Raw genomic sequence first — 25,838 nt, forward strand, 5'->3', positions numbered from 1 at the left:
GGCCAACCCCAAACTATGGACTCTCCAGCAACTCACAACTTACAGATCTGACATCTGTGAATGCTATAAGTTGTTTTCATCTTTACCTGAAACAACCAGACATTTGTGGTCATCAGTTGGTTCTTTTCATCCTGCAGAAAAAAAGGAAAGTGACTTTATTCACTGTTTATAAATCCCTATGGTGCTTATTATGCACAAATGATGAGACAGCCGAATGAGGAGCTGGAGACAAATCAGAAGAAAGTGCTGAAAGATTGCTAGAAAGGGAGATCTATTTAAAAGTCTTAATTTCTTCTGCTGCTCACCAAAAGGAAAGCTGAGTATAACCGCTTGGGTGTTTAGTGCCTTGCTTCACACTATGGGTGCAGAATTTAAGGGCTCATTCACACTATGACGTGATGCTTCCGACGCGGTTCCACGTAGGAGATTCTCAAAAAATCTGTGAAACGCCATAGAAGGCCAAAGCCAAGGGTCCAAATTTCCTGTCTTCCACACAAGTCGATGAAGCTCATTGGAGGGTGATATACATATCTGGCAACACTCACTGACTTACTGTAGGACATAATTCAGCTTTCACCGTCGGAGGACGGGCACTTTGGTAACACAGACCCGTAGCATAACCATTCTTCATGTCACATGACATAACCTACATAAACACGATGTAACTCTACACATTCCTTCATATTTGTACGTTTTTCCTCATGCCCAAAGGATCCAGAAGTGGTGGTGTGTCCAGTAAAGCCTCCGATGTTGGCCAGCGAACACCGGTGGAGGTGCACGGAGCAGTAGCTGCGTACTAGCAGAGGTGACATTCTGGTAGCGGAGGTCAACTGTTGCCAACGTTTTAGGATGAATGCTGAAGATGGAAAAACTTTCCAGGACCATGATGAACATCAGCATTGCCCGACTGAGGTTAACTTAGCTCCTTCAGAGTCTGGTGGATCTTACCGCTGGTCTACGTTAATCAATGTTTCAGTCTCCCTCGGCAAACACACTATTACTGACAGAGTAGCAACAGAATACCTTCAGTGACGAATTTCACTGGCAAAACTGTTTGTTGGCGTCGCTTCAGTGGGCTGATATGAAACTGTCAGTGAGACACAGAGGTATGGAGAGAGGATAATGGAACAGTGAAAGAAAACAAAAAAAAAGGACCAAGGAAGAAATGACTTTAAGTCAGAAAGATTACAGCAGGAATCAAATTCATGTTCATGGAAAATCTTGCTGAGATGTAAAAGTGCTGAGGAAGTCTCTGGAATAGATTTTGTGGTTTGCCTGCCTTTAAGAGGCACTCGGGCAAATCCGATTAAGAGCAAGGATCAATCTGAGGTGGTTTTGTGAGATGCCACTGTGGTTTCTCAGAGGACCAAAAGAGGGCACTCTACTCTCCTGAATGTTGATCTTGATGTGGCTAAAGTGTGGAATTCCATATAGCACAAGGGGTCCCTGATTAGTTTCACGAGGATGAAAAGGACGAGAATCACAATGTGGCCATCGTAATATCATGAGCTCAACTGCACAGGTATGGGAGCTTTTGGAGCAACGTGTGAGACAGCGATCTCCACCACCATCATCAAAGCACCAAAACAGAGAATATTTGATGGAAGAATGGTGTTCCATCCCACCCAGAGTTCCAGAAGGTTGTAGAATCAAAGCCAAGGCACACTGAAGTTTTTTTTTTAATCTGCATCACTTGCTATCTTCAATTACAAGATCCAGAAAAGCAACTAAAACAGGTCTGAATAAAATGTGAATTATGTTAAAATGTACCTGAATTTACACACATAGCAATTATGTATTTGTGTAGGTCCTCACCACATCCACCAGCTGAGAGATCTTGAGTCCAAAGCGTACAGTGATAGTGTCGTTGGCATGTTGGACAGGTCGCACCCACTTCTGGTAACCTCTGAAAAGATTCCTCAGCAGAGAATCCTCCAGCTCAGCCAAGGAGACAAAGTCCTCCTGGGCTGAATGAGAGAAGATGCTACAGTGAGAATGAGTTAATGGAGTTATTTGTATGATTTTAAGTGCAGTGAGATGTATTAAGTATTAAGATGCACAGACAGCTGTGAAGGTGCTTTCAGAAAAAGTTACAATCCCAATCTGCAAGCTGCAAGGATGATTGTCATTCTGGATACCTGCAGCTCTCTGATCAGCCCTGCAGACCTGACGCTGTAAAAAAAAGTGACTAATGAAAGATCAGAGCTCCTTTTTTTATACTTTTCCTGTTCTGTGATGCGCATCTGACTGAAAACATCTGTTAAAAACTTTTCTTACAGATGCAACTCGCTTCAAAGTCATTTTCAGAGGAAGACATGGTGGTATATAAAATATGGTGCAAAATGTGATTCTGTTGTGTGAATCAGTGGAGTTTTGCACTGTAGGCTCATTTAAATCTTAATCAGCATTGAATTTTTTGCCAGCTGCACTCGGCTGAGACGGACGCATTTTCTCTTCTCTCCAACCCTCCTTATCTTTCCTGCTTCTGTGGCGTGTTGTCTGTGAGGCTCCAGTTTTTGCTCTTCTGAAAGGCGACAAAAATGGATTTGTTAAAGTGGTCTCTGAACGCAATTGACACTATTTTTTCTACAAGACATTCGGGGGTGGAGGACCCGACCTGTCCTGCCGGGACGCATGTGATGGGCTACATGATGGACTCGTGGAGGAGATGGCAGGTCAGGTCATGTGCCTTTACACGCTGTCTGTGGAGGACGTCGAAGATGTGTATCTACAACCCCTGGCAATAATTATGGAATCACCGGCCTCGGAGGATGTTCATTCAGTTGTTTAATTTTGTAGAAAAAAAGCAGATCACAGACATGACACAAAACTAAAGTCATTTCAAATGGCAACTTTCTGGCTTTAAGCAACACTATAAGAAATCAGGAAAAATAATTGTGGCAGTCAGTAATGGTTACTTTTTAGACCAAGCAGAGGGAAAAAAATATGGACTCACTCAATTCTGAGGAATAAATTATGGAATCACCCTGTACATTTTCATCCCCAAAACTAACACCTGCATCAATCAGATCTGCTTGTTAGTCTGCATCTAAAAAGGAGTGATCACACCTTGGAGAGCTGTTGCACCAAGTGGACTGACATGAATCATGGCTCCAACCGACAGATGTCAATTGAAACAAAGGAGAGGATTATCAAACTCTAAAAGAGGGTAAATCATCACGCAATGTTGGAAAAGATGTTGGTTGTTCACAGTCAGCTGTGTCTAAACTCTGGACCAAATACAAACAACATGGGAAGGTTGTTAAAGGCAAACATACTGGTAGACCAAGTAAGACATCAAAGCGTCAAGACAGAAAACTTAAAAGCAATATGTCTCAAAAATCAAAATGCACAAAAAAACAAATGAGGAACGAATGGGAGGAACTGGAGTCAAACGTCTGTGACTGAACTGTAAGAAACTGCCTAAAGGAAATGGGATTTACATACAGAAAAGCTAAACGAAAGCCATCATTAACACCTAAAAGAAAAAAACAAGGTTACAATGGGCTAAGGAAAAAGCATCGTGGACTGTGGATGACTGGATGGAAAGTCATATTCAGCGATGAATCTCGAATCTGCATTGGGCAAGGTGATGATGCTGGAACTTTTGTTTGGTGCTGTTCCAATGAGATTTGTAAAGATGACTGCCTGAAGAGAACAGTAAATTTCCACAGTCATTGATGATATGGGGCTGCATGTCAGGTAAAGGCACTGGGGAGATGGCTGTCATTACAACATCAATAATGCACAAGTTTACCTTGATATTTTGGACACTTTTCTTATCCCATCAATTGAAAGGATGTTTGGGGATGATGAAATAATTTTCAAAGATGATAATTGCATCTTGCCATAGAGCAAAACTGTGAAACATTCCTTGCAAAAAGACACATAGGGTCAATGTCATGGCCTGCAAATAGTCTGGATCTTAATCCAATTGAAAATCGTTGGTGGAAGTTGAAGAAAATGGTCCATGACAAGGCTCCAACCTGCAAAGCTGATCTGGCAACAGCAATCAGAGAAAAGTTGGAGCCAGATTGATGAAGAGTACTGTTTGTCATCATTAAGTCCATGCCTCAGAGACTGCAAGCTGTTATAAAAAGCCAGAGTTGGTGCAACAAAATATTAGTGATGTGTTGGAGCGTTCTTTTGTTTTTCATGATTCCATAATTTTTCCTCAGAATTGAGTGATTCCATATTTTTTTCCCTCTGCTTGGTCTGAAAAGTAACCGCTACTGACTGCCACAATTTTTTTTTCCTTATTCTTATAGTGTTTCTTAAAGCCTAAAGCCAAGAAAGTTGCCATTGAAATGACTTTAGTTTTGTCATGTCTGTGATCTGCTTTTTTCTACAAAATTAAACAACTGAATGAATATCCTCCGAGGCCGGTGATTCCATATTTTTGCCAGGGGTTGTATTTGGCTTAGGAGTGACCGGCTTTCTGCTGTGTGGCGCGGGCATAGCGCTGGTTACTCTGGAAAATTAAAAAAGTGGAGGCTGTTTGATTGGGCCGTCCAGATTGCCCCACTTGATTGGATTCAATTGGAGGACGTGACTGCTCAGTCGGCGGGTGTTAACCGCACATTGGAAACCATCACTGGGAGGATTGCAGCACTGGAAAACCGCCTTGACCGTCAGTAATGACCACATCCTTTCTACATTCAGATGCATTGAGAGCCACTTTGTTCTCAGAACTGTGGAATCTTTCAGGCGTCTGCTAATCAGACATTCATTTGGCTTCCCCAAGACAGCTGCACTTCAAGGCCGCTGCGATAAAAAACCTCCAAGAAGATTAAACACTCAAGCCGTCGCTTCCCCGGTCTCCCCCTCCCTCAGCTTCTCCAGCTCTGACGTTGACTGTGAACAGTGACTGCTCAGAGCTGAACACCCCCTCCCTTCCAGGATTCAGTCATGGCCATTGTTTAGCGCCAAAAAGGGCTGCTACCGGAGTGTTCTGATAACTGGACTTTCAAATCTTGGCTGTCGTCCTGTGTTCTTGTTTGTCTGTGTGTTTACTGTTCTCTGTGCTGATAAGAGTTTTTTCCTCATTGTTGTGCTTCTCGAAGGCAGCAACCTTGAGGGTTTTTTTTCTCTTCCTTACCTTGTGTGTGCTTTTTTATATGTTTATGTACCGGGCCGGCCTATGTGTGTTGTGTGTTATGTGTGCATCGTTTGTTATGGGTCGGTCTTGGTTTGCTCAGCCCTGCTGTTGACCAAGGCAGGGATGTACATCTGGAGCTGGTCCCCGGGTGCCTAATGGCGACTTCTGCTCCTACTGGCAATTAGGATGGGTTAAATGCAGTAGACACATTTCATTGTGCAGGGAAAATGTTCTTCTGTGCATATGACAATAAAATTCTTTTGAATCCTTTGAATCCTTGAATAAACAGCCATGCATTTGTTAAATAGGCAAAATCTGTAATTCATAAAGGATTTCATCCAGGGTTTAGCTTTTAGGGATCAAATCTGAAAATGAAAAAAGTCTTTGATAAAGTAAGATAATTATTAAAGACATCATATTATAATTGATGTCTATTAATTATTATAGATGTCAAAACCGGTTCTAGTCAACATGTTACACACGTGCTTAAGGTTTAATGTTAAACATCTCCAAAGTCACACAATTCTATAAGTGCTTTCACGGATATGCTATAAACATCATAGCTTGCTTGAGACCTTTGTGACTTATGTAACAGAACCCCCCCCACACACACACACAGATGCTCATTCAATGGCCCAGGATCACCACTGTGTTGTGAAATCATGAAAACCCTGATATGCAAAATGTAAATTAAAGGTAATTTTATACAATAAAAAAAACGGTAAATGTTTTCAAAGATAATGACTGACTGTTTTTTCTTTCTGCTTTTGTATTTCTGAGCACCTTGAGTTTTTCACTATCAGTATTTTGACATTTGAAGGATTTCTTTTTCTTTCCAGTAAGTACCACCAGGCCTGAGGATTTTTTTTTTTTTTTTTTTTTTTTTACAGGAAACACTGAATTGAGTTAAATTCTCTGGACATCCTGAGGAAAAGAACTGCATTATGTTATAAAAATTGGATCAAAATAACCCAAACACAATAGACCTGCCAGTGAGTGATTAACATCAGTCTGTGGAGGCTTTCATTTCAAAATTCCCAGATTTTAACTGATACCAAAAACTTTCCTATCAGACTCTGTCATTGTACAATAAGGCCTATTTGGAATGATTCATTTTTCTACAAATGTGTCTGACTCATCTGAAACAACATGTGACATCATTCCCCACTGAAACAGGAATGACCTCACTGAGATTAAATAAGTAAAGAGGCCGGCATATGTGAAACAAAGTGCTCCAGAGCTTAAAAATGAAACACCTCTGGGCTGACAGTTGGCTACATCGAAAGAAAAAAAATAATTAAGGCTCCCCAGCTGATTAAATATCAGGTTGACATGATTACCTCAGACAAAACAAATGCCAGGGGATATGAGCCGAGCTCAGACTGAAATTGCAGCCAGGCACAAGACATAATAGTGTGTTAAAGAGTGTCAGAGCTGAGCAGGACACAGGACAGTGAACGCACCACGCACACAGCTGGCACACATTTGGACTCTGAGACAGGCGATTACAAGAAACACAATCTGATGTTCCTACTGATAAACACAGAAAACAGTGTGTGTGTGGTGTGTGTGTGTGTGGGTGTGTGTGTGTGTGTGTTGTGTGTGTGTGTGTGTGTGTGTGTGTGTGTGTGTGTGTGTGGTGTGTGTGTGTAATTCAGTTTTGACCTCAGCCCTCAGCTGAAAACATGTTCTGCATTAGTGTAAGGTGTAAGAGAGAAGTCACTGAGACATCTGGACAGGCAGCATGCTCCGTCTCCTGCAGCTAGTGGGCCACTAGGGGCGATAGAGCATTGCCACTCCTCCCAAACTCAAGAACACAGGGGCCAACATTAAAACCTGAAATTATTCTGAGCCCCCCCCCCCCAAAAAAAATCTTGATGATGATTGGGAACTACTTAGGATTGGAGCTGCAAGTTCCTCCTCCTTTCTTGGTGACATTGTGGATTATTGGGATCTTCTGCATCCTCTACAGGGTTACCAGCATTTTGCCCATTAGCCCGTTCACCTAGTCTGCATGAGGCAGCCCCGACAGGCCAACTGTGAGCTGTTTGTCAGTCACAGACACCTTGAGCTGGCCTAGGCAGCCAGGCTGCCTCCTTGGTGGCTTTCCTTAACTTTTGGCTTCAAAACCTGTCTTCTGTAGGAAATGGTGCATCTATGTTGCTGTGAAACTGCAGCAGCAGACGACTTCAAGAAGGAATAAATTGCATGGTATCCATTGGCCAGATCCTCATCAATCTTAATCTTAATTTTAAGAGAATAACAGAAGACAGAGGTTGGAAATGAGATGAACAGTAGTAGCCAATAAGCCAGTATTGATCTGTATGTCTGGTATTTATATTTGTGTATTTATATTAATATTTGCAACTGTTTTTTTACTTTCACTTTTGACACTGTGTGCTTCTTACCCTGTGTGCTGCTATACAATGCTGCTGGAACCTCACTTTCCCTGAGGGAGTCTCCCAAGGGAACAATAAAGTGTAATCTAATCTAATGAGGTTCTTGTCATGGTTTAGTTGGTGAGAAGGACCCAATGGGCTTTCCAGGGCACAATGAGCTTGAATAATGGAACTGATTTATAGTTCTGCATAGAAAAACCACGTCATGTGGCACAGGGGTCACTGCCTCCTCTTCTGGGTCCACTTGCATCTCCCTGTCAGAAGACGTCACTTCAACATTGATCCTGATTAAATCAAAAACAGGCCTCAAGTAAGTCTGATAAAGGCTCTGAAACATGCTGGTGCCAGACAGCAGGGTAGCTCAGTGGGATAGGAGTTGGACTCTCAATATGTCGACCTGGTTTTGATTCCCGCTCATGCTGCCGGTCTGTGTACTTGGACAAGACATTTTCATCAGCATTGTCCCAGTCCACCCAGCTGTAATAGGTACCAGACTTGTGGAAATAACCTGTCTCAAAAGTGACATCCCGTCCAAAATGAACAGAACAACTGAATGTATCATCTTTAACTGGGAAAACTTTAACATTAACCACTATTTCTGTCACTTTATGGACCCATCATATAATTGATTAATCGATCAATTATTTCCCCAATTAACTGATTATGAAAATAATCATTAGTTGCAGCCCATTTCCAGTTAAAAAAAAAAAAAAAAGTCAAGCTAATCAACTCAACATTTGGCTGAGATGTATTGTTTCATGTATGATGCATTTATTCAATAAATAAGTAGGCCGACTCAGAAGATCTGTCTCTGGTGTCTGTGGAGGATTATGTCCTGTTTGATTGTGCTGAACTGACTCTCTGCATTGTTACTTTCTAAGACAGAGTAGCCGCAGCCTTCGGCTGGATGCTCAGAGAATTATGTGATATTTGCATTTGCAGGAGCCGAACATGCAGGGTGATATTTGGCACCGGCACTGCCGATGGTCGTGCAGCTTGTGGCTGCAGAGGCAGATAAAATAGGGGCTGAAATCAGCAGCGTCTCACGTGGGGAATAGAGAATGAAGAGCAAGTGGGTGGAGAGAGCGTGATAAGAGGTGAATGAGCCAGAGTGACCCAGAGCATTTCTCACAAGTGTCACGAGAGAGCGGGACCAAGGCACGGAGGACACACTCGTACAGAAACAGAATTTAACTGGGCAGAGGGAGTGAAAAACAAACCACATCACGTATACCGGTGGGAAAAGCAATTCTCACTTCAGTTTGTTTCTGATAGTGGAGGAAATCACTGTACACTGTGATCAGAACTCTCACTTTCATTGTGACAGAACGTCAGCTGGAACACTCTCTGTGCATGATCCAGCACACAGGTGCCTCATCGCTGGAGGACAGCCAGGGGACTGTTCACATTTCACCTGGCTGCAGGAGATAGATAGATGATTACACTCAAGAGGTGAGAGGTAGACTGGTTCTCTGCCTAGGCAGTTGCAATCCAGGACCCAAGGCTGGCACGGCACCAGTGCACACTCTCAGACCAGACCTCTGTCCAGCTTTGATTCTTGTGGGATACATTGTCTCACTATTTCCCTGGTTTTATTGGCTTAAATACTGTATTGTCTGGAGTTGAAGTTTTTTTTTAACTAGTTTCAGAGGCGTTCTGGCTTACACTCAGGTGTGACTTATATCCTGAAAAATGAGTTTGTTATTTATAATAATAATTATAGTAACTATTTATATGGGACATTCACAGAAATCAAAGTACTAACAAAAAAGAAACTAATAATTAATAAAAGAATAAATGTTAAAAAAAAAGTACATAACAACATTGCCCAAAAATCCCAAATTAATGAGTTGATAATACAGAAAAAAGGTGCGACTTTATATATGGGTTTGTCCTCTTCAAGAGGCCTTTTTTCCCAGGTGTGAGTTATATACCAGAAAATACGGTACCCAGCTAACACATAACGAATTGGGAACATTATATATTGGTTATATTTAGGTTATGGTTATGAGAAACGTTTCTAGTATGTCTCCGAACATTACTTCCTTTTATATTGACAAGTCATGTTTGTACTTGAGGGAAATTTGACAAATACATTAATTCTAGTCTCACCATTTTTCTTACTCCAACTTTCTTTCACTGACTAGACTATGACTTTAGGTAGTAATGTTACCAGAAAGTTCTGGGAACATTTGAATTAAACTCTGTCCAGACAGCCTATTTCATGAATTATTAAACATAAATTAGTAGGTTGCGTGTATAGTCAAGAAAGAATTTACAAACAGTTTACAAGGCTGTTACTTCTCATAGCATCTTCCTTCAGTGATATACTGTATAGTAATGTGATCAGAATGTTCTGGAACGTCTGGATGACGCATACATTTGACAATGTATGTAATATTACCAAATGTTGTGGGAACAACTGAATGAAACACTGCTTGGAAGAACTGTTTCATAAATAAATGAATGTGCTTGATTTGTCTATGTGATGAAACATGAAATACTTCATTAATAAGTCACGTCTATAGTCGATGGAAATTTGACAGAACATTTCACAAGGATATTACCTCTAATCTTACTTTCTTTCCTTGTCCAAAGTCTTTGAATCAGTAACTGTCGGCAACTTGTTTCTGGAATCAAACACTTGGATGAAAAAAAAACATTACTCAATTTTGTATGTTCTGGGAATGCTTGCATGAAGCACTGTGGGAAGACCTAGTTGAAATGAAATATACAGTCACAAACAGTATATTTTCAAATGGGGTTAAGGCTAGGTGTATGACAAAAATGCATTCTGCTGAAGTTCATTGTAAAATTTGCAGCAGGATCAAATTTGAATTAAAAACATCTATGTGGAGAAGTATATCTGTGGAAATTAATTTGCTGCATGGGAGTGTATTATTTATCAAGCATTGATTCTAGTCCTGTGTCTGTTTGAATGAAAAAATATGAAAGTTAGTTTGGGTTCTGAGACAGTGCTAGGGACCTTATTTTTGTACAGTGTTCTGGGGAAATTTGGGGGACTTTTGCATATAGTATGAACACTTAAATTGTTCTTGTAATCATTGCTTTGCAATTTTAAAGTTGTAATAATTGCAATTTAAAAGTTCTAGCATATATAGAAATATGTCACTGACAACAAGCTAAATTAAAAAATAGCTAATTAATATTGATTATTTTAGATCAATCAATCAATCAATCAATCAATTTTTTTATATAGCGCCAAATCACAACAAACAGTTGCCCCAAGGCGCTTATATTGTAAGGCAAGGCCATACAATAATTATGTAAAACCCCAACGGTCAAAACGACCCCCTGTGAGCAAGCACTTGGCTACAGTGGGAAGGAAAAACTCCCTTTTAACAGGAAGAAACCTCCAGCAGAACCAGGCTCAGGGAGGGGCAGTCTTCTGCTGGGACTGGTTGGGGCTGAGGGAGAGAACCAGGAAAAAGACATGCTGTGGAGGGGAGCAGAGATCAATCACTAATGATTAAATGCAGAGTGGCATACAGAGCAAAAGAGAAAGAAACAGTGCATCATGGGAACCCCCCAACAGTCTACGTCTATAGCAGCATAACTAAGGGATGGTTCAGGGTCACCTGATCCAGCCCTAACTATAAGCTTTAGCAAAAAGGAAAGTTTTAAGCCTAATCTTAAAAGTAGAGAGGGTGTCTGTCTCCCTGATCTGAATTGGGAGCTGGTTCCACAGGAGAGGAGCCTGAAAGCTGAAGGCTCTGCCTCCCATTCTACTCTTACAAACCCTAGGAACTACAAGTAAGCCTGCAGTCTGAGAGCGAAGCGCTCTATTGGGGTGATATGGTACTACGAGGTCCCTAAGATAAGATGGGACCTGATTATTCAAAACCTTATAAGTAAGAAGAAGAATTTTAAATTCTATTCTAGAATTAACAGGAAGCCATGAAGAGAGGCCAATATGGGTGAGATATGCTCTCTCCTTCTAGTCCCCGTCAGTACTCTAGCTGCAGCATTTTGAATTAACTGAAGGCTTTTTAGGGAACTTTTAGGGCAACCTGATAATAATGAATTACAATAGTCCAGCCTAGAGGAAATAAATGCATGATTAGTTTTTCAGCATCACTCTGAGACAAGACCTTTCTGATTTTAGAGATATTGCGTAAATGCAAAAAAGCAGTCCTACATATTTGTTTAATATGCGCTTTGAATGACATATCCTGATCAAAATGACTCCAAGATTTCTCACAGTATTACTAGAGGTCAGGGTAATGCCATCCACAGTAAGGATCTGGTTAGACACCATGTTTCTAAGATTTGTGGGGCCAAGTACAATAACTTCAGTTTATCTGAGTTTTAAAGCAGGAAATTAGAGGTCATCCATGTCTTTATGTCTGTAAGACAATCCTGCAGTTTAGCTAATTGGTGTGTGTCCTCTGGCTTCATGGATAGATAAAGCTGGGTATCATCTGTGTAACAATGAAAATTTAAGCAATATCGTCTAATAATACTGCCTAAGGGAAGCATGTATAAAGTGAATAAAATTGGTCCTAGCACAGAACCTAGTGGAACTCCATAATTAACTTTAGTCTGTGAAGAAGATTCCCCATTTACATGAACAAATTGTAATCTATTAGACAAATATGATTCAAACCACCGCAGCGCAGTGCCTTTAATACCTATGGCATGCTCTAATCTCTGTAATAAAATTTTATGGTCAACAGTATCAAAAGCAGCACTGAGGTCTAACAGAACAAGCACAGAGATGAGTCCACTGTCCGAGGCCATAAGAAGATCATTTGTAACCTTCACTAATGCTGTTTCTGTACTATGATGAATTCTAAAACCTGACTGAAACTCTTCAAATAGACCATTCCTCTGCAGATGATCAGTTAGCTGTTTTACAAACTACCCTTTCAAGAATTTTTGAGAGAAAAGGAAGGTGGAGATTGGCCTATAATTAGCTAAGATAGCTGGGTCAAGTGATGGCTTTTTAAGTAATGGTTTAATTACTGCCACCTTAAAAGCCTGTGGTACATAGCCAACTAACAAAGATAGATTGATCATATTTAAGATCGAAGCATTAAATAATGGTAGGCTTCCTTGAGCAGCCTGGTAGGAATGGGGTCTAATAAACATGTTGATGGTTGGATGAAGTAACTAATGAAATAACTCAGACAGAACAATCAGAGAGGAAAGAGTCTAACCAAATACCGGCATCACTGAAAGCAGCCAAAGATAACGATACATCTTTGGGATGGTTATGAGTAATTTTTTCTCTAATAGTTAAAATTTTGTTAGCAAAGAAAGTCATGAAGTCATTACTAGTTAAAGTTAATGGAATACTCAGCTCAATAGAGCTCTGACTCTTTGTCAGCCTGGCTACAGTGCTGAAAAGAAACCTGGGGTTGTTCTTATTTTCTTCAATTAGTGATGAGTAGAAAGATGTCCTAGCTTTACGGAGGGCTTTTTTATAGAGCAACAGACTCTTTTTCCAGGCTAAGTGAAGATCTTCTAAATTAGTGAGATGCCATTTCCTCTCCAACTTACGGGTTATCTGCTTTAAGCTACGAGTTTGTGAGTTATACCACGGAGTCAGGCACTTCTGATTTAAAGCTCTCTTTTTTAGAGGAGCTACAGCATCCAAAGTTGTCTTCAATGAGGATGTAAAACTATTGACGAGATACTCTATCTCACTTACAGAGTTTAGGTAGCTACTCTGCACTGTGTTGGTATATGGCATTAGAGAACATAAAGAAGGAATCATATCCTTAAACCTAGTTACAGCGCTTTCTGAAAGACTTCTAGTGTAATGAAACTTATTCCCCACTGCTGGGTAGTCCATCAGAGTAAATGTAAATGTTATTAAGAAATGATCAGACAGAAGGGAGTTTTCAGGGAATACTGTTAAGTCTTCTATTTCCATACCATAAGTCAGAACAAGATCTAAGATATGAATAAGTGGTGGGTGGACTCATTTACTTTTTGAGCAAAGCCAATAGAGTCTAATAATAGATTAAATGCAGTGTTGAGGCTGTCATTCTCAGCATCTGTGTGGATGTTAAAATCGCCCACTATAATTATCTTATCTGAGCTAAGCACTAAGTCAGACAAAAGGTCTGAAAATTCACAGAGAAACTCACAGTAACGACCAGGTGGACGATAGATAATAACAAATAAACTGTTTTTGGGACTTCCAATTTGGGATGGACAAGACTAAGAGGCAAGCTTTCAAATGAATTAAAGCTCTGTCTGGTTTTTGATTAATTAATAAACTGGAATGGAAGATTGCTGCTAATCCTCCGCCCCGGCCCGTGCTACGAGCATTCTGACAGTTAGTGTGACTCGGGGGTGTTGACTCATTTAAACTAACATATTCATCCTGCTGTAACCAGGTTCTGTAAGGCAGAATAAATCAATATGTTGATCAATTATTATATCATTTACCAACAGGGACATAGAAGAGAGAGACCTAATGTTTAATAGACCACATTTAACTGTTTTAGTCTGTGGTGCAGTTGAAGGTGCTATATTATTTTTCTTTTTGAATTTTTATGCTTAAATAGATTTTACTGGTTATTGGTGGTCTGGGAGCAGCACCGTCTCTACAGGGATGGGGTAATGAGGGGATGGCAGGGGGAGAGAAGCTGCAGAGAGGTGTGTAAGACTACAACTCTACTCCTGGTCCCAACCCTGGATAGTCATGGTTTGGAGGATTTAAGTAAATTGGCCAGATTTCTAGAAATGAGAGCTGCTCCATCCAAAGTGGGATGGATGCCGTCTCTCCTAACAAGACCAGATTTCCCCAGAAGCTTTGCCAATTATCTATGAAGCCCACCTCATTTTTTGGACACCACTCAGACAGCCAGCAATTCAAGGAGAACATGCGGATAAACATGTCACTCCCGTCTGATTGGGGAGGGGCCCAGAGGAAAACTACAGAGTCCAACATTGTTTTTGTAAAGTTACACACCGATTTAATGTTAATTTTAGTGACCTCCGATTGGCGTAACCGGGTGTCATTACTGCCGACGTGAATTACATCTTACCAAATTTACGCTTAGCCTTAGCCAGCAGTTTCAAATTTCCTTCAATGTCGCCTGCTCTGGCCCCGGAAGACAATTGACTATGGTTGCTGGTGTCCGCTAACTTCACATTTCGCAAAACAGAGTCGCCAACAGAGTTTGATCCTCGGCGGGTGTGTCGTCGAGTGGGGAAAACGGTTAGAGATGTGAACGGATTGGTGGTGTACACAGGGCTTCTGTTTATGGCTACACTTCCTCCCTCACAGTCACCCAGTCAGCCTGCTTTCCCGCTGCTTCAGGATCTGCCAGGGGGTAACTAACGGCGGCTAAGCTACCTTCTGTCCGCACCGACTACAGGGGCCTGGCTAGCTGTAGAATTTTCCACGGTGCGGAGCCGAGTCTCCAATTCGCCCAGCCTGGCCTCCAAAGAGCTACGAATAAGCTACACTTATTACAAGTACCGTTACTGCTAAAGGAGGCCGAGGAATAACTAAACATTTCACACCCAGAGCAGAAAAGTGCGGGAGAGACAGGAGAAGCCGCCATGCTAAATCGGCTAAGAGATAGTAGCTACGCTAAGCTAGCGGATTCCTAAAAACACGCAAAGTGAATATGTGTAAATAATTTAGAGGTGATTCAGCAGAAGGAGTGCTTTAGTTAAGGCACGTAAAGATTACACTGGGAAACAAATCGTAATCTAGATAACTAGATCAATCTAACTGCGCAGATTAAACAGCTAACAGATACAGAAAACACCGCTGTGCTCCGGAACAGGAAGTGATACAATACCGCAGTGAGAGCCAACCACCAGTAGAGGCAAGCATCCCTGGTCCCCTGTTCCACTGCACCAAGAGTCATCTCTACGTTTTTCTTTTTCTGAACTACTACACTGTGATAATATAATATAATATAATGGACCTTGTTTGTGATAGAATTCAGAGAATGCTATTTAGATAGATAGATAGATAGATAGATAGATAGATAGATAGATAGATAGATAGATAGATAGATAGATAGATAGATAGATAGATATAGATAGATAGATCGTGGTCTATTAGATAATAACCGACCCTTTTATTTTTTTTTTTAACTATATGGATTTGAATGACATGCGATTACACCAATCATGCTTGAACCCTCGTGCGCATGCGTGAGTTTTTTCACGCGTGTCGGTGACGTCATTTCCCTGTGGGCAGGCCTTGAGTGAGATGTGGTCCGCCCTCTCGGCTGAATTCCTTTGTTTCACACGCTGCTCGAGACGGCGCGCGTTGCTTTATCAAAATTTTTTCTGGACCTGTGAGGAATATCTGAGTGGACACTATTCGAGAAATTAAGCTGGTTTTCGGTGAAACGTTTAACGGGATGAGATTATGGGGTGTTTCTGTCGCTGTAAGACTTCCCACGCAGCGGGACGTCGTGCAGCACTTCAGGCGCTGTCCGCGGCCTGTTTCGACCTGAAAACATCCTACTTTAAGGCTTAATTCACCCAGGATGTCGTGAGAGAACAGAGAAGATTCAGAAGAGGCCGGCATGAGGACTTATGTGGACATTCCACTGTTTAAGGACATTTTGTAATGAAAGACGTGCGCGCAAATTCGCCGAGTCGTTTCCGTGACGACTCGGCAAATCTGTGTGCGCCGCGACAGGAAAAACTGTGTTTTCCAGCTCTTGATTGGCTGATAGAGTTCATTGCCTGGGAGTGTTACAGGGAGAGTTAGAAAGCATGCAGGGCAGGGGCCCTCCAGGAACAGGGTCGGTGACCCCTGCACCACGGAATACTTACATCAGTTCAGCAACAGCGCCTCCTACTGCTACAAAATAGTATAATCACTCTATTAAAAAGATTTCTGTGGGTTTATCCTCTCCCATTTGATCAGTTTTAAGTTTAATGGGACAAATGTCTGTATGCATGTGTGGAAGACCACCGCGAATTCATGGACAAATGATCTGTTTCATTTCTGCCTGTCCTCAATCGGCTTCTGTTTCCTTTCTGTGTGTGGGAAAGTGAAGTTAGATTACCCTCCCATGCATCACATCATCCCTAAAGCAGTTGGTTGTAAGAGCCTGAAATGTGCCGTCACTACGCAGTCAGCTGAATCTGAGCCGACGGTTTTTACCCCACGTGATAGTCATCAGCAGAAACAGCTGAGCAGGGTTTGATTCCTCCAGCAGAGCCTGGTGTGTGTGTGTGTGTGTGTGTGTTGTGTGGGTGTGTGGCTGACTGAGCAGAGGTGAAGGGCAGAGTATTGATCCGTCACTACAGCATGATGACTGAGGATTGAATCAATGTGCGGAAATATGATGCATTAGTGTGGATCTGTAAATGTGGCTATTAGGAGGAAGATAAAAGACTTTGGGGGGGGGGGGGTTCATCGCCACATGGCTGATGATGGTGTGATCCAGCACTCATGGAGCCCCCTGCATCCTCCTCAATCTAAAGCACCCCACAGGCAAGGCAGTGGTATAATCACATTGCCAGCGCCACCATCTGTTCAGTGCGGGACGAACCACTGAGAGAAGTAATGGAATGAGACAAAAACAGAAGGAAACAATAATGTAATGTGTGTGTTTTTACCCTCCTTCAACACAGTCCCACCGCCGCTATGTGTCACCGCTTGCTAATGACGTCCTTTTACAACAAATGGAGAAAAAAAAAGTTTGATGGCAAAATTCAAGAAGGATAAAAACAGAAAGGGAATTAAAACTCCGCAAGCAATACAGCTGCACTTTTAAAAATAAATGAATAAAGAAATAAAGGAACCAGAAACCCCTTTTTGTATAAACTACTACTACAAATAATAACAACAATATGAGTGAAGCGACAGAGTCAAAGGCACTGGCACAAGCTCGCCCATGGTACAGGGAGGCCTCAAACAGGAAGTGCCAAATTTCTGAGTCTACAGTGAAACAGGAGATGTCAAATATTGAGCACTTCCTGGAATAAACAGTACAGGAGATTAACCTGTTTTCAGTATGTTGTTTTGCTGTGGTATGTTCATCCTCTGTAAGGTTTTTGTGTTACTTTTTGTTTGATTCAAAGCCCCCAAGAAGCTGAAGTGTTTTAGCCATGCTAATGCTCCCCAGAACAATTTAATGAAAAAATGTCTGAAGGACTTAAATGGCATGGATAGATTGTGAGGAGTTTCCAAGCATGTGAAAAGCAAATAAAGAAAAATGCTTAAAATGGGGAGTTAAGTGGGATGTAGTTGGGGGAGCAATGCCCCCCAAAAGGTTAAGGGTTTTAGCCATGCTAATGCTCCCCAGAACCATTTACTGGAAAAAAGTGTGAAGGACCTAAATGACATGGTGAGATGGTGAGGAGCTTCACTCGTTCATGTCAGCAGCATGCGCATATTCATATTAATTGATAATGGTATGCTGACAAGATTATGAATCCAGTGTGTTTGCACATATTTTGAAGATCATGGATCTGGTGGAATTTACGATCACACAAATGACATACAAGGCAAGAAATATTTGATAAAAAAAACTTTTTTGGATTGGGGTGGAGGGGGGTATTTAATTTGAAACATCATTATTCTTCCACTAGTCTTAAATCATGTGCATATTATTTGTTTTATGAGGTGATTTTTATGGAAGAAACAAACAACATTAAACATTTCAGATGGTCCAAAACAATTCCAAATAAATTATATGAAATCTAATCAAAAATCGAATTTAGCCACTAGCAGCTGAGCATGTTATGGTTCAGAGCTGCTAACCAGTTTTAGATGCAAAGTCAACATCAATAAATCAAGCTGATAACAAATGGTAGCCTACGGTGCACAGAGGTATAACCAGTTTAGCACACTCTGCAACATTATTATTATGGATTATGTATCCAATATGAATATTGTTATAAGCAACTTTAACATTGTCAAGATATGTATTTTTAATACCCCGACCAATATATCTGCTGGCCAATTATGTCGGCCAGTAGAGCCTTTCACAAACATACTGCATCGGTGGCATTTTTGGACCATATGAAAACTGATTATTTTACCAAACAAACAATGCAGGAAGCACTTTGGCTGTTGGAAATGGTGCCATTACATAGTCTGTCCAGCAGCAGGTGCTCTGCATTGATTACAATGCAGGGCTGGGACCCCCTTCACCCCTTGGTCACTTTAGCTACAAAAGATTGAGGCAATGCAACCAAATGCCAAACATTTTCAACCAGAGTGGGTGTTTTACAGCATCAGACAAAGTGGGCGCTATGGCTGCCAGCTAGCTGGGGAGCAAAATAGACCATAAGACTATTTTATATAAAAACTGAGTGATGTGACATGATGACTGCTAATCCAAGTGACAGCAGTGTGATGTACGTTGGTTGGTTGTTGGTTATAAATATATTTATTTTCAATAAATTTCATGTTTAAACTAAAATATTAAGCCTCAATTACAATTCATTGTCATAAGGGTTAATAATGAAATGTCAGGAATCATTGCCATTTTATGTCTGTAAATATCAGTAGCATAGATTTTTTGCACCCCAAGAAATCCATATTTGGTACTTTAACATTTGCCATAATCCCCCTGTGCCTCCCAGAATACACCGCGTCAATCAGCAGAGTTTCAGTGTTTCAAAGCCATGTTAACAATGGATAATGACGCTGTGCACAGCATCGATTCAGTGAGTTCACGAGTGATTATGATGATGATGTGTTCTCCCGTGTTGAGAGGGTTATCTAGAAGAGGTGTAGCGCCTGTGATGAACTTCTACTGTGTCCCGATGTTGTCTTGTTGTCCATACTTCATGAGATGTGTTTACATTGTGCGGTGAAACCCGGAACTCTGCAGAAATCGACCTCCCACGTGAGTCACGGGCCACGAGACGGTGCGAGATTCACAACTGCAAAACAGCAAATTGGTTGGATTCTAGTATTTTTTTTAATATGTATGTTTTAACATGCAAGTTTGGAGACAACAGATAGGAACAGGACTTGGATGCCAATCTACAGACTTGGGTTTGATTCCAGGTTTGCACTTCCCACTACCGATCTGAGTCCTCACTAAAGACACTTCATCTGCATCATATCAGTCCACCCCGGTGTAAAATGGGTTCCAGCCTTCGCTGGGGAAGTAACCTGATGGAATTGCATTCCATCAGGTTTGTCAGTATCCGGGGATAAGCACCCGGCCGATGCGCCTCAGGGGTTGGATCTTAGTTTCTTTCCCTGGGAATGTTAGAGATGCAACACCATTGGACCAAGAACAAGACACATACATTTTATACTAATGAAACCACTGATGGAGCTCATAGTACCTCTAACATTCTTGGAAATGCAAGACAAGGCGGCACATCATTAAAACTAGGCGTACACTCAGAGAGAGCATACCTTTGACTTTCAACTTCCCATCACATTTTTTACAACGTCATAAAGAAGAAGTAAGTTCACTATAGGGCCCGAGGGCCCGATGGTGCCAGTGCTTATCTGAGGATTCTGTAGTGTGAAGCAGATGAGCGTTCATGACGTCTCCTGAATGGGACACCAGTCCAACACAAGTTGCTTCCCCAGTCAAGGCTGGTACCTGGTTATGTCCAAGGACAGAGACAGGTGGTGTGACTAGGAATCGAACCCAGGCCAACTTACTGGGCATTCAACTCCTTATCCAACTGAGTGAGGAAATGTTTAATTTGTCCCAAACAAAAATATAACGCAACCCTTTTGGTTTTGCTCCCATTTTGTATGAGATGAACTCAAAGATCTAAAACTTTTTCCACTACACACAATATCACCATTTCCCTCAAATATTGTTCACAAACCAGTCTAAATCTGTGATAGTGAGCACTTCTCCTTTGCTGAGATAATCCATCCCACCTCACAGGTGTGCCATATCAAGATGCTGATAGACACCATGATTAGTGCACAGGTGTGCCTTAGACTGCCCACAATTAAAAAGCCACTCTGAAAGGTGCAGTTTTATCACACAGCACAATGCCACAGATGTCGCAAGATTTGAGGGAGCGTGCAATTGGCATGCTGACAGCATGAATGTCAACCAGAGCTGCTGCTCGTGTATTGAATGTTCATTTCTCTACCATAAGCCATCTCCAAAGGCGTTTCAGAGAATTTGGCAGTACATCCAACCAGCCTCACAACCGCAGACCACGTGTAACCACACCAGCCCAGGACCTCCACATCCAGCATGTTCACCTCCAAGATCATCTGAGACCAGCCACTCTCGGACAGCTGCTGAAACAATCGGTTTGCATAACCAAAGAATTTCTGCACAACCTGTCAGAAATCATCTCAGGGAAGCTCATCTGCATGCTCGTCGTCCTCATCGGGGTCTCGACCTGACTCCAGTTCGTCGTCGTAACCGACTTGAGTGAGCAAATGCTCACATTCGCTGGCATTGGCACGTTGGAGAGGTGTTCCCTTCAACTTTATGCGAAGGAGATGTGTGGCACTGGCATGAGGCAAATGGTGGTCACACCAGATACTGACTGGTATCCCCCCCAATAAAACAAAACTGCACCTTTCAGAGTGGCCTTTATTGTGGGCAGTCTAAGGCACACCCTGTGCACTAATCATGGTGTCTAATCAGCATCTGATATGGCACACCGTGAGGTGGGATGGATTATCTCGCAAAGGAGAAGTGCTCACTATCACAGATTTAGGACTGGCTTGTGAACAATATTAGAGGGAAATGGTGATATTGTGTATGTGGAAAAAGTTTTAGATCTTTGAGTTCATCTCATACAAAATGGGAGCAAAACCAAAAGTGTTGCGTTTATATTTTTGTATATATATATATATATATATATATATATATATATATATATATATATATATATATATATATATATATATATATATATATATATATATATGTTTGTGTGTGTGTGTGTGTCCTATTAGAGCACGTTTATACCCTCTCTACCAGGATTGATTTTGGTTCCATATGTTTTGTTTTTGTTTAGAGTCAGAATCTCCATCACCTCCAGGGGGCGCTGCGCTCCCATTCATTAATAAATTATCACTGCGCTCCGTTGACCTGATAAATCACTCGGTCCTGCCTCCGACAAACACAATCATAAAACATCGTCGTCTGGACAAAGTCTTTGCTCAGAGAATCGCAGGAGTCAAACTTAAAGACGGCGAGAGGCGAAAACGAATCCCAAGACTCAATTAAGTGCAAAATTAGCGCTTAATCTGCTCAAATGGACGCGATCAGTCAGTGAGTCAGTCAGTCAGTCAGCAGGAGGACGGAGGAGGATTTTTTCCGGTTCTTACCCTGAGCATCAGTCCTGAGAATCAGGAGGAACCACATGAACCACATCAGCGCCGCCGCGGAAAACTTCATCCTCCTGAGCGCAGCGACCGAACATCAGCTCATTAAATAATAATAAATTTTATTAATAAATTAATTAAAAAAAAAAAAAAAAAAGAAAGAAAGAAAATCCAAAACCCCCGCGTCCGAACACGGCGGAGTCCGTCTGTAAAACCGCACATGGGCCGGCACCGCCGCTTCTCCGCAGGCTCTCACACCGAGTCCCGCTGCAGAGCCGGATGGGGGAGGACCGGGGAGAAACGGGGGAGGGATTGGTTCGGCCCGTCAAACGAACCAATGAACGTTTGGTTTGTTCCTTTATATATATATATATATATATATATATATATATATATACATATATATATATTTTTAGGGGTTAAACTAAATGGCCAGTGAAGTCGTTTTTTTACTTTCAAAAGAACATTTTGTGGATGTCAGTGTCCTTTGTATTTATTTCTCACAACAGGGGAAAGGTGGCCCCAAAAGCTGTAATTATTTAGAAGACTACCCCATCCAACTGATGAGCATGTGTTATGTTTTCTCCAGACTATCACCTATTGATAACATGACTCCTGTGTGTCACATGCACTCGGGGCACAGTGAATCAGTCTAGAAAGTGATTTACTAAGCCCCACTATCAAGTGGATGATAAATATTGCTAGTGAAGCTTATACAATTTATTTTTCCATGAATTATAATCTTGTGTTTTTCATTAATCCTAAGTTGATTTACTGTGCCCCATGATTAGTGTCCAGGGCACAGTGAATAAAAAAAAATAAATTAAAATCGATTGTAACACCTGTAAATTACACCTGGTGAGACATAAATACACAGCCTTATAGACATAACTTGCTTAAATCCACAATAGAATGACCTAAACCTATGCATAATGGTTTATGCTGCCACAAAACAATGTTACTGATCCACTGTGCATATATATAGATATATAGATATATAGATAAATCAATCAAATCAATTTTATTTATAGCACAAATCACAACAAACAGTTGCCCCAAGGCGCTTTTATTGTAAGGCAAGGCCATACAATAATTACGGAAAAACCCCAACGGTCAAAACGACCCCCTGTGAGCAAGCACTTGGCACAGTGGGAAGGAAAAACTCCCTTTTAACAGGAAGAAACCTCCAGCAGAACCAGGCTCAGGAGGGGCAGTCTTCTGCTGGGACTGGTTGGGGCTGAGGGAGAGAACCAGGAAAAAGACATGCTGTGGAGGGGAGCAGAGATCAATCACTAATGATTAAATGCAGAGTGGTGCATACAGAGCAAAAGAGAAAGAAACACTCAGTGCATCATGGGAACCCCCCAGCAGTCTAAGTCTATAGCAGCATAACTAAGGGATGGTTCAGGGTCACCTGATCCAGCCCTAACTATAAGCTTTAGCAAAAAGGAAAGTTTTAAGCCTAATCTTAAAAGTAGAGAGGGTGTCTGTCTCCCTGATCTGAATTGGGAGCTGGTTCCACAGGAGAGGAGCCTGAAAGCTGAAGGCTCTGCCTCCCATTCTACTCTTACAAACCCTAGGAACTACAAGTAAGCCTGCAGTCTGAGAGCGAAGCGCTCTATTGGGGTGATATGGTACTATGAGGTCCCTAAGATAAGATGGGACCTGATTATTCAAAACCTTATAAGTAAGAAGAAGAATTTTAAATTCTATTCTAGAATTAACAGGAAGCCAATGAAGAGAGGCCAATATGGGTGAGATATGCTGAGAGATACTGCGCAAATGCAAAAAAGCAGTCCTACATATTTGCTTAATATGCACATTGAAGGACATATCCTGATCAAAAATGACTCCAAGATTTCTCACAGTATTACTAGAGGTCAGGGTAATGCCATCCAGAGTAAGGATCTGGTTAGACACCATGTTTCTAAGATTTGTGGGGCCAAGTACAATAACTTCAGTTTTATCTGAGTTTAAAAGCAGGAAATTAGAGGTCATCCATGTCTTTATGTCTGTAAGACAATCCTGCAGTTTAGCTAATTGGTGTGTGTCCTCTGGCTTCATGGATAGATAAAGCTGGGTATCATCTGCGTAACAATGAAAATTTAAGCAATGCCGTCTAATAATACTGCCTAAGCATGTATAAAGTGAATAAAATTGGTCCTAGCACAGAACCTTGTGGAACTCCATAATTAACCTTAGTCTGTGAAGAAGATTCCCCATTTACATGAACAAATTGTAATCTATTAGATAAATATGATTCAAACCACCGCAGCGCAGTGCCTTTAATACCTATGGCATGCTCTAATCTCTGTAATAAATTTTATGGTCAACAGTATCAAAAGCAGCATGAGGTCTAACAGAACAAGCACAGAGATGAGTCCACTGTCTGAGGCCATAAGAAGATCATTTGTAACCTTCACTAATGCTGTTTTGTACTATGATGAATTCTAAAACCTGACTGAAACTCTTCAAATAGACCATTCCTCTGCAGATGATCAGTTAGCTGTTTTACAACTACCCTTTCAAGAATTTTTGAGAGAAAAGGAAGGTTGGAGATTGGCCTATAGTTAGCTAAGATAAAAAAGGATTTTACCAGAAGCCATGGCCATCGAGTATTGTGAATACTTTGCATCCATCCGTCCCTCCGTTCATCTATCTGTGCTCACCATAACTCCATTTCTGTTACTGCCAGGGTCCTTAAATTCACAGGGAGCAATTTTGGACACAGACTTTGAACAAGTTCAAAGATGGCTAACCTTGACCTATTTTAAGAGGTCAGAAAGCCACATTTTTTCTACACACTCTTTCATTCATTACATCCATTCTCTCTGTTGTGGCAGTGTTACATTTACAGGGCGTAATCTCAGGGTAATGAACTTGCAGGACATTGAAGGAAGCTGACCTCAGCCTACTTTCAGGATCAAAATGTCATATTTTATGTTGGGGTTTGTCCACCAGGGCAGTATATTGGCACTACTGCGTGAGTTGGCCAAGTTGTTTCCTCTTGTTATGCTCATACGGCTGAGGGTACTTTAGCATTACGCTCGATATTAATGCTTAATATGACCAAAAAAATCTTATTTTGAAAATTTAACCAGAAGTAACTAGAAGCACTCGGAGAGTGCAAACCTCCACCAAGGCCATTGGGTCACTGACGCCATAACATCTACACGCCGTGGAATCATTGAACCTAAAAAAGTCTAACAATGAAGTTTGCTAAAAAAAAGTTTCATCTGCTGTGACTGGATAGCATGTATCCTTAGTGCTTGGCATCACAGTTTATTGCATCTTGCACCGTTCCCAGAAGCTACTGTCATCTGAGCACTGATATTGATATTGCATGTGCTTATAGACAAAAACAAATAAGAGACAAAATTCAATTTATTATTCAACTACACTGCAAATATATGAATTTGTTAACATTTATGAAACACTTATCTAAATATAACAGTAAATTCTGAAACAGAACTATTTTTAAGTGTTGCATGTGCTACACAAGGCCATAGGGTCACTGACCCTAAAGAGATCCCTCCTTGGCACAGTGATCTATTCAACAATTCAGTGTTACAACCAAAACTATGATACATACACTTTTCTTTCCTTTATATTGACATCCTTGACCATGAAAACATACCACTAGAACTTGGAATCACTTTTGGGTGATTCTTTAACTACAGGCACTATTGGCCTTGTAATGTAATTTCCACCACACCATTGCCTTACAGTATAAAGCGCCTTGGGGCAACTGTTTGTTGTGATTTGGTGCTATATACATGTGCTCTGATGTCACTGTTTTATCTCCATAGAAACTACCCAAACAATCTTTCATACAAACTGTTTAAAGGCACATTACAGGGTGGTGGTGGAAATTACGGGAATAGTGTGGGACAACTACATTTTGTTAAAAAAATCACAACAGTTGTATGACATTGAATACCCCAGTTATGTTTTGATTATTTTACTGATATTTTATTCAGAGATATTTTAAAACATTAGAAAAAATGTTTTTTACCATTCATTTTTATCATTGAAGATCAAAAGTCTGGGTGTGGGACAAGCACAAAACGGCAATATTTGCATATAATGATGCTGAAAAAAGGTG

At 41.1% G+C, this 25,838-nt stretch overlaps 1 protein-coding gene across 1 annotated transcript in view; it reads right to left on the bottom strand.

The window, feature by feature from the left end:
* chrnb3a (cholinergic receptor nicotinic beta 3 subunit a) overlaps positions 1-21,824 on the bottom strand; it is a 36,796-nt gene extending 14,972 nt beyond the window's left edge. The window contains exons 1-3 of the mRNA XM_034188584.1: positions 21,737-21,824; positions 1,816-1,967; positions 87-131 (exon numbers count right to left, since the gene is read on the bottom strand). Coding sequence (XP_034044475.1) covers positions 87-131; positions 1,816-1,967; positions 21,737-21,806 — 267 coding nt within the window. The 5' untranslated portion in view covers positions 21,807-21,824. The remainder of the gene's footprint in view (positions 1-86; positions 132-1,815; positions 1,968-21,736) is intronic.
* Between the last annotated feature and the right edge of the window lie 4,014 nt (positions 21,825-25,838).

This window comes from Thalassophryne amazonica, chromosome 15, assembly GCF_902500255.1.
Source record: "Thalassophryne amazonica chromosome 15, fThaAma1.1, whole genome shotgun sequence".
NCBI classification, from domain to species: Eukaryota; Metazoa; Chordata; class Actinopteri; order Batrachoidiformes; family Batrachoididae; genus Thalassophryne; species Thalassophryne amazonica.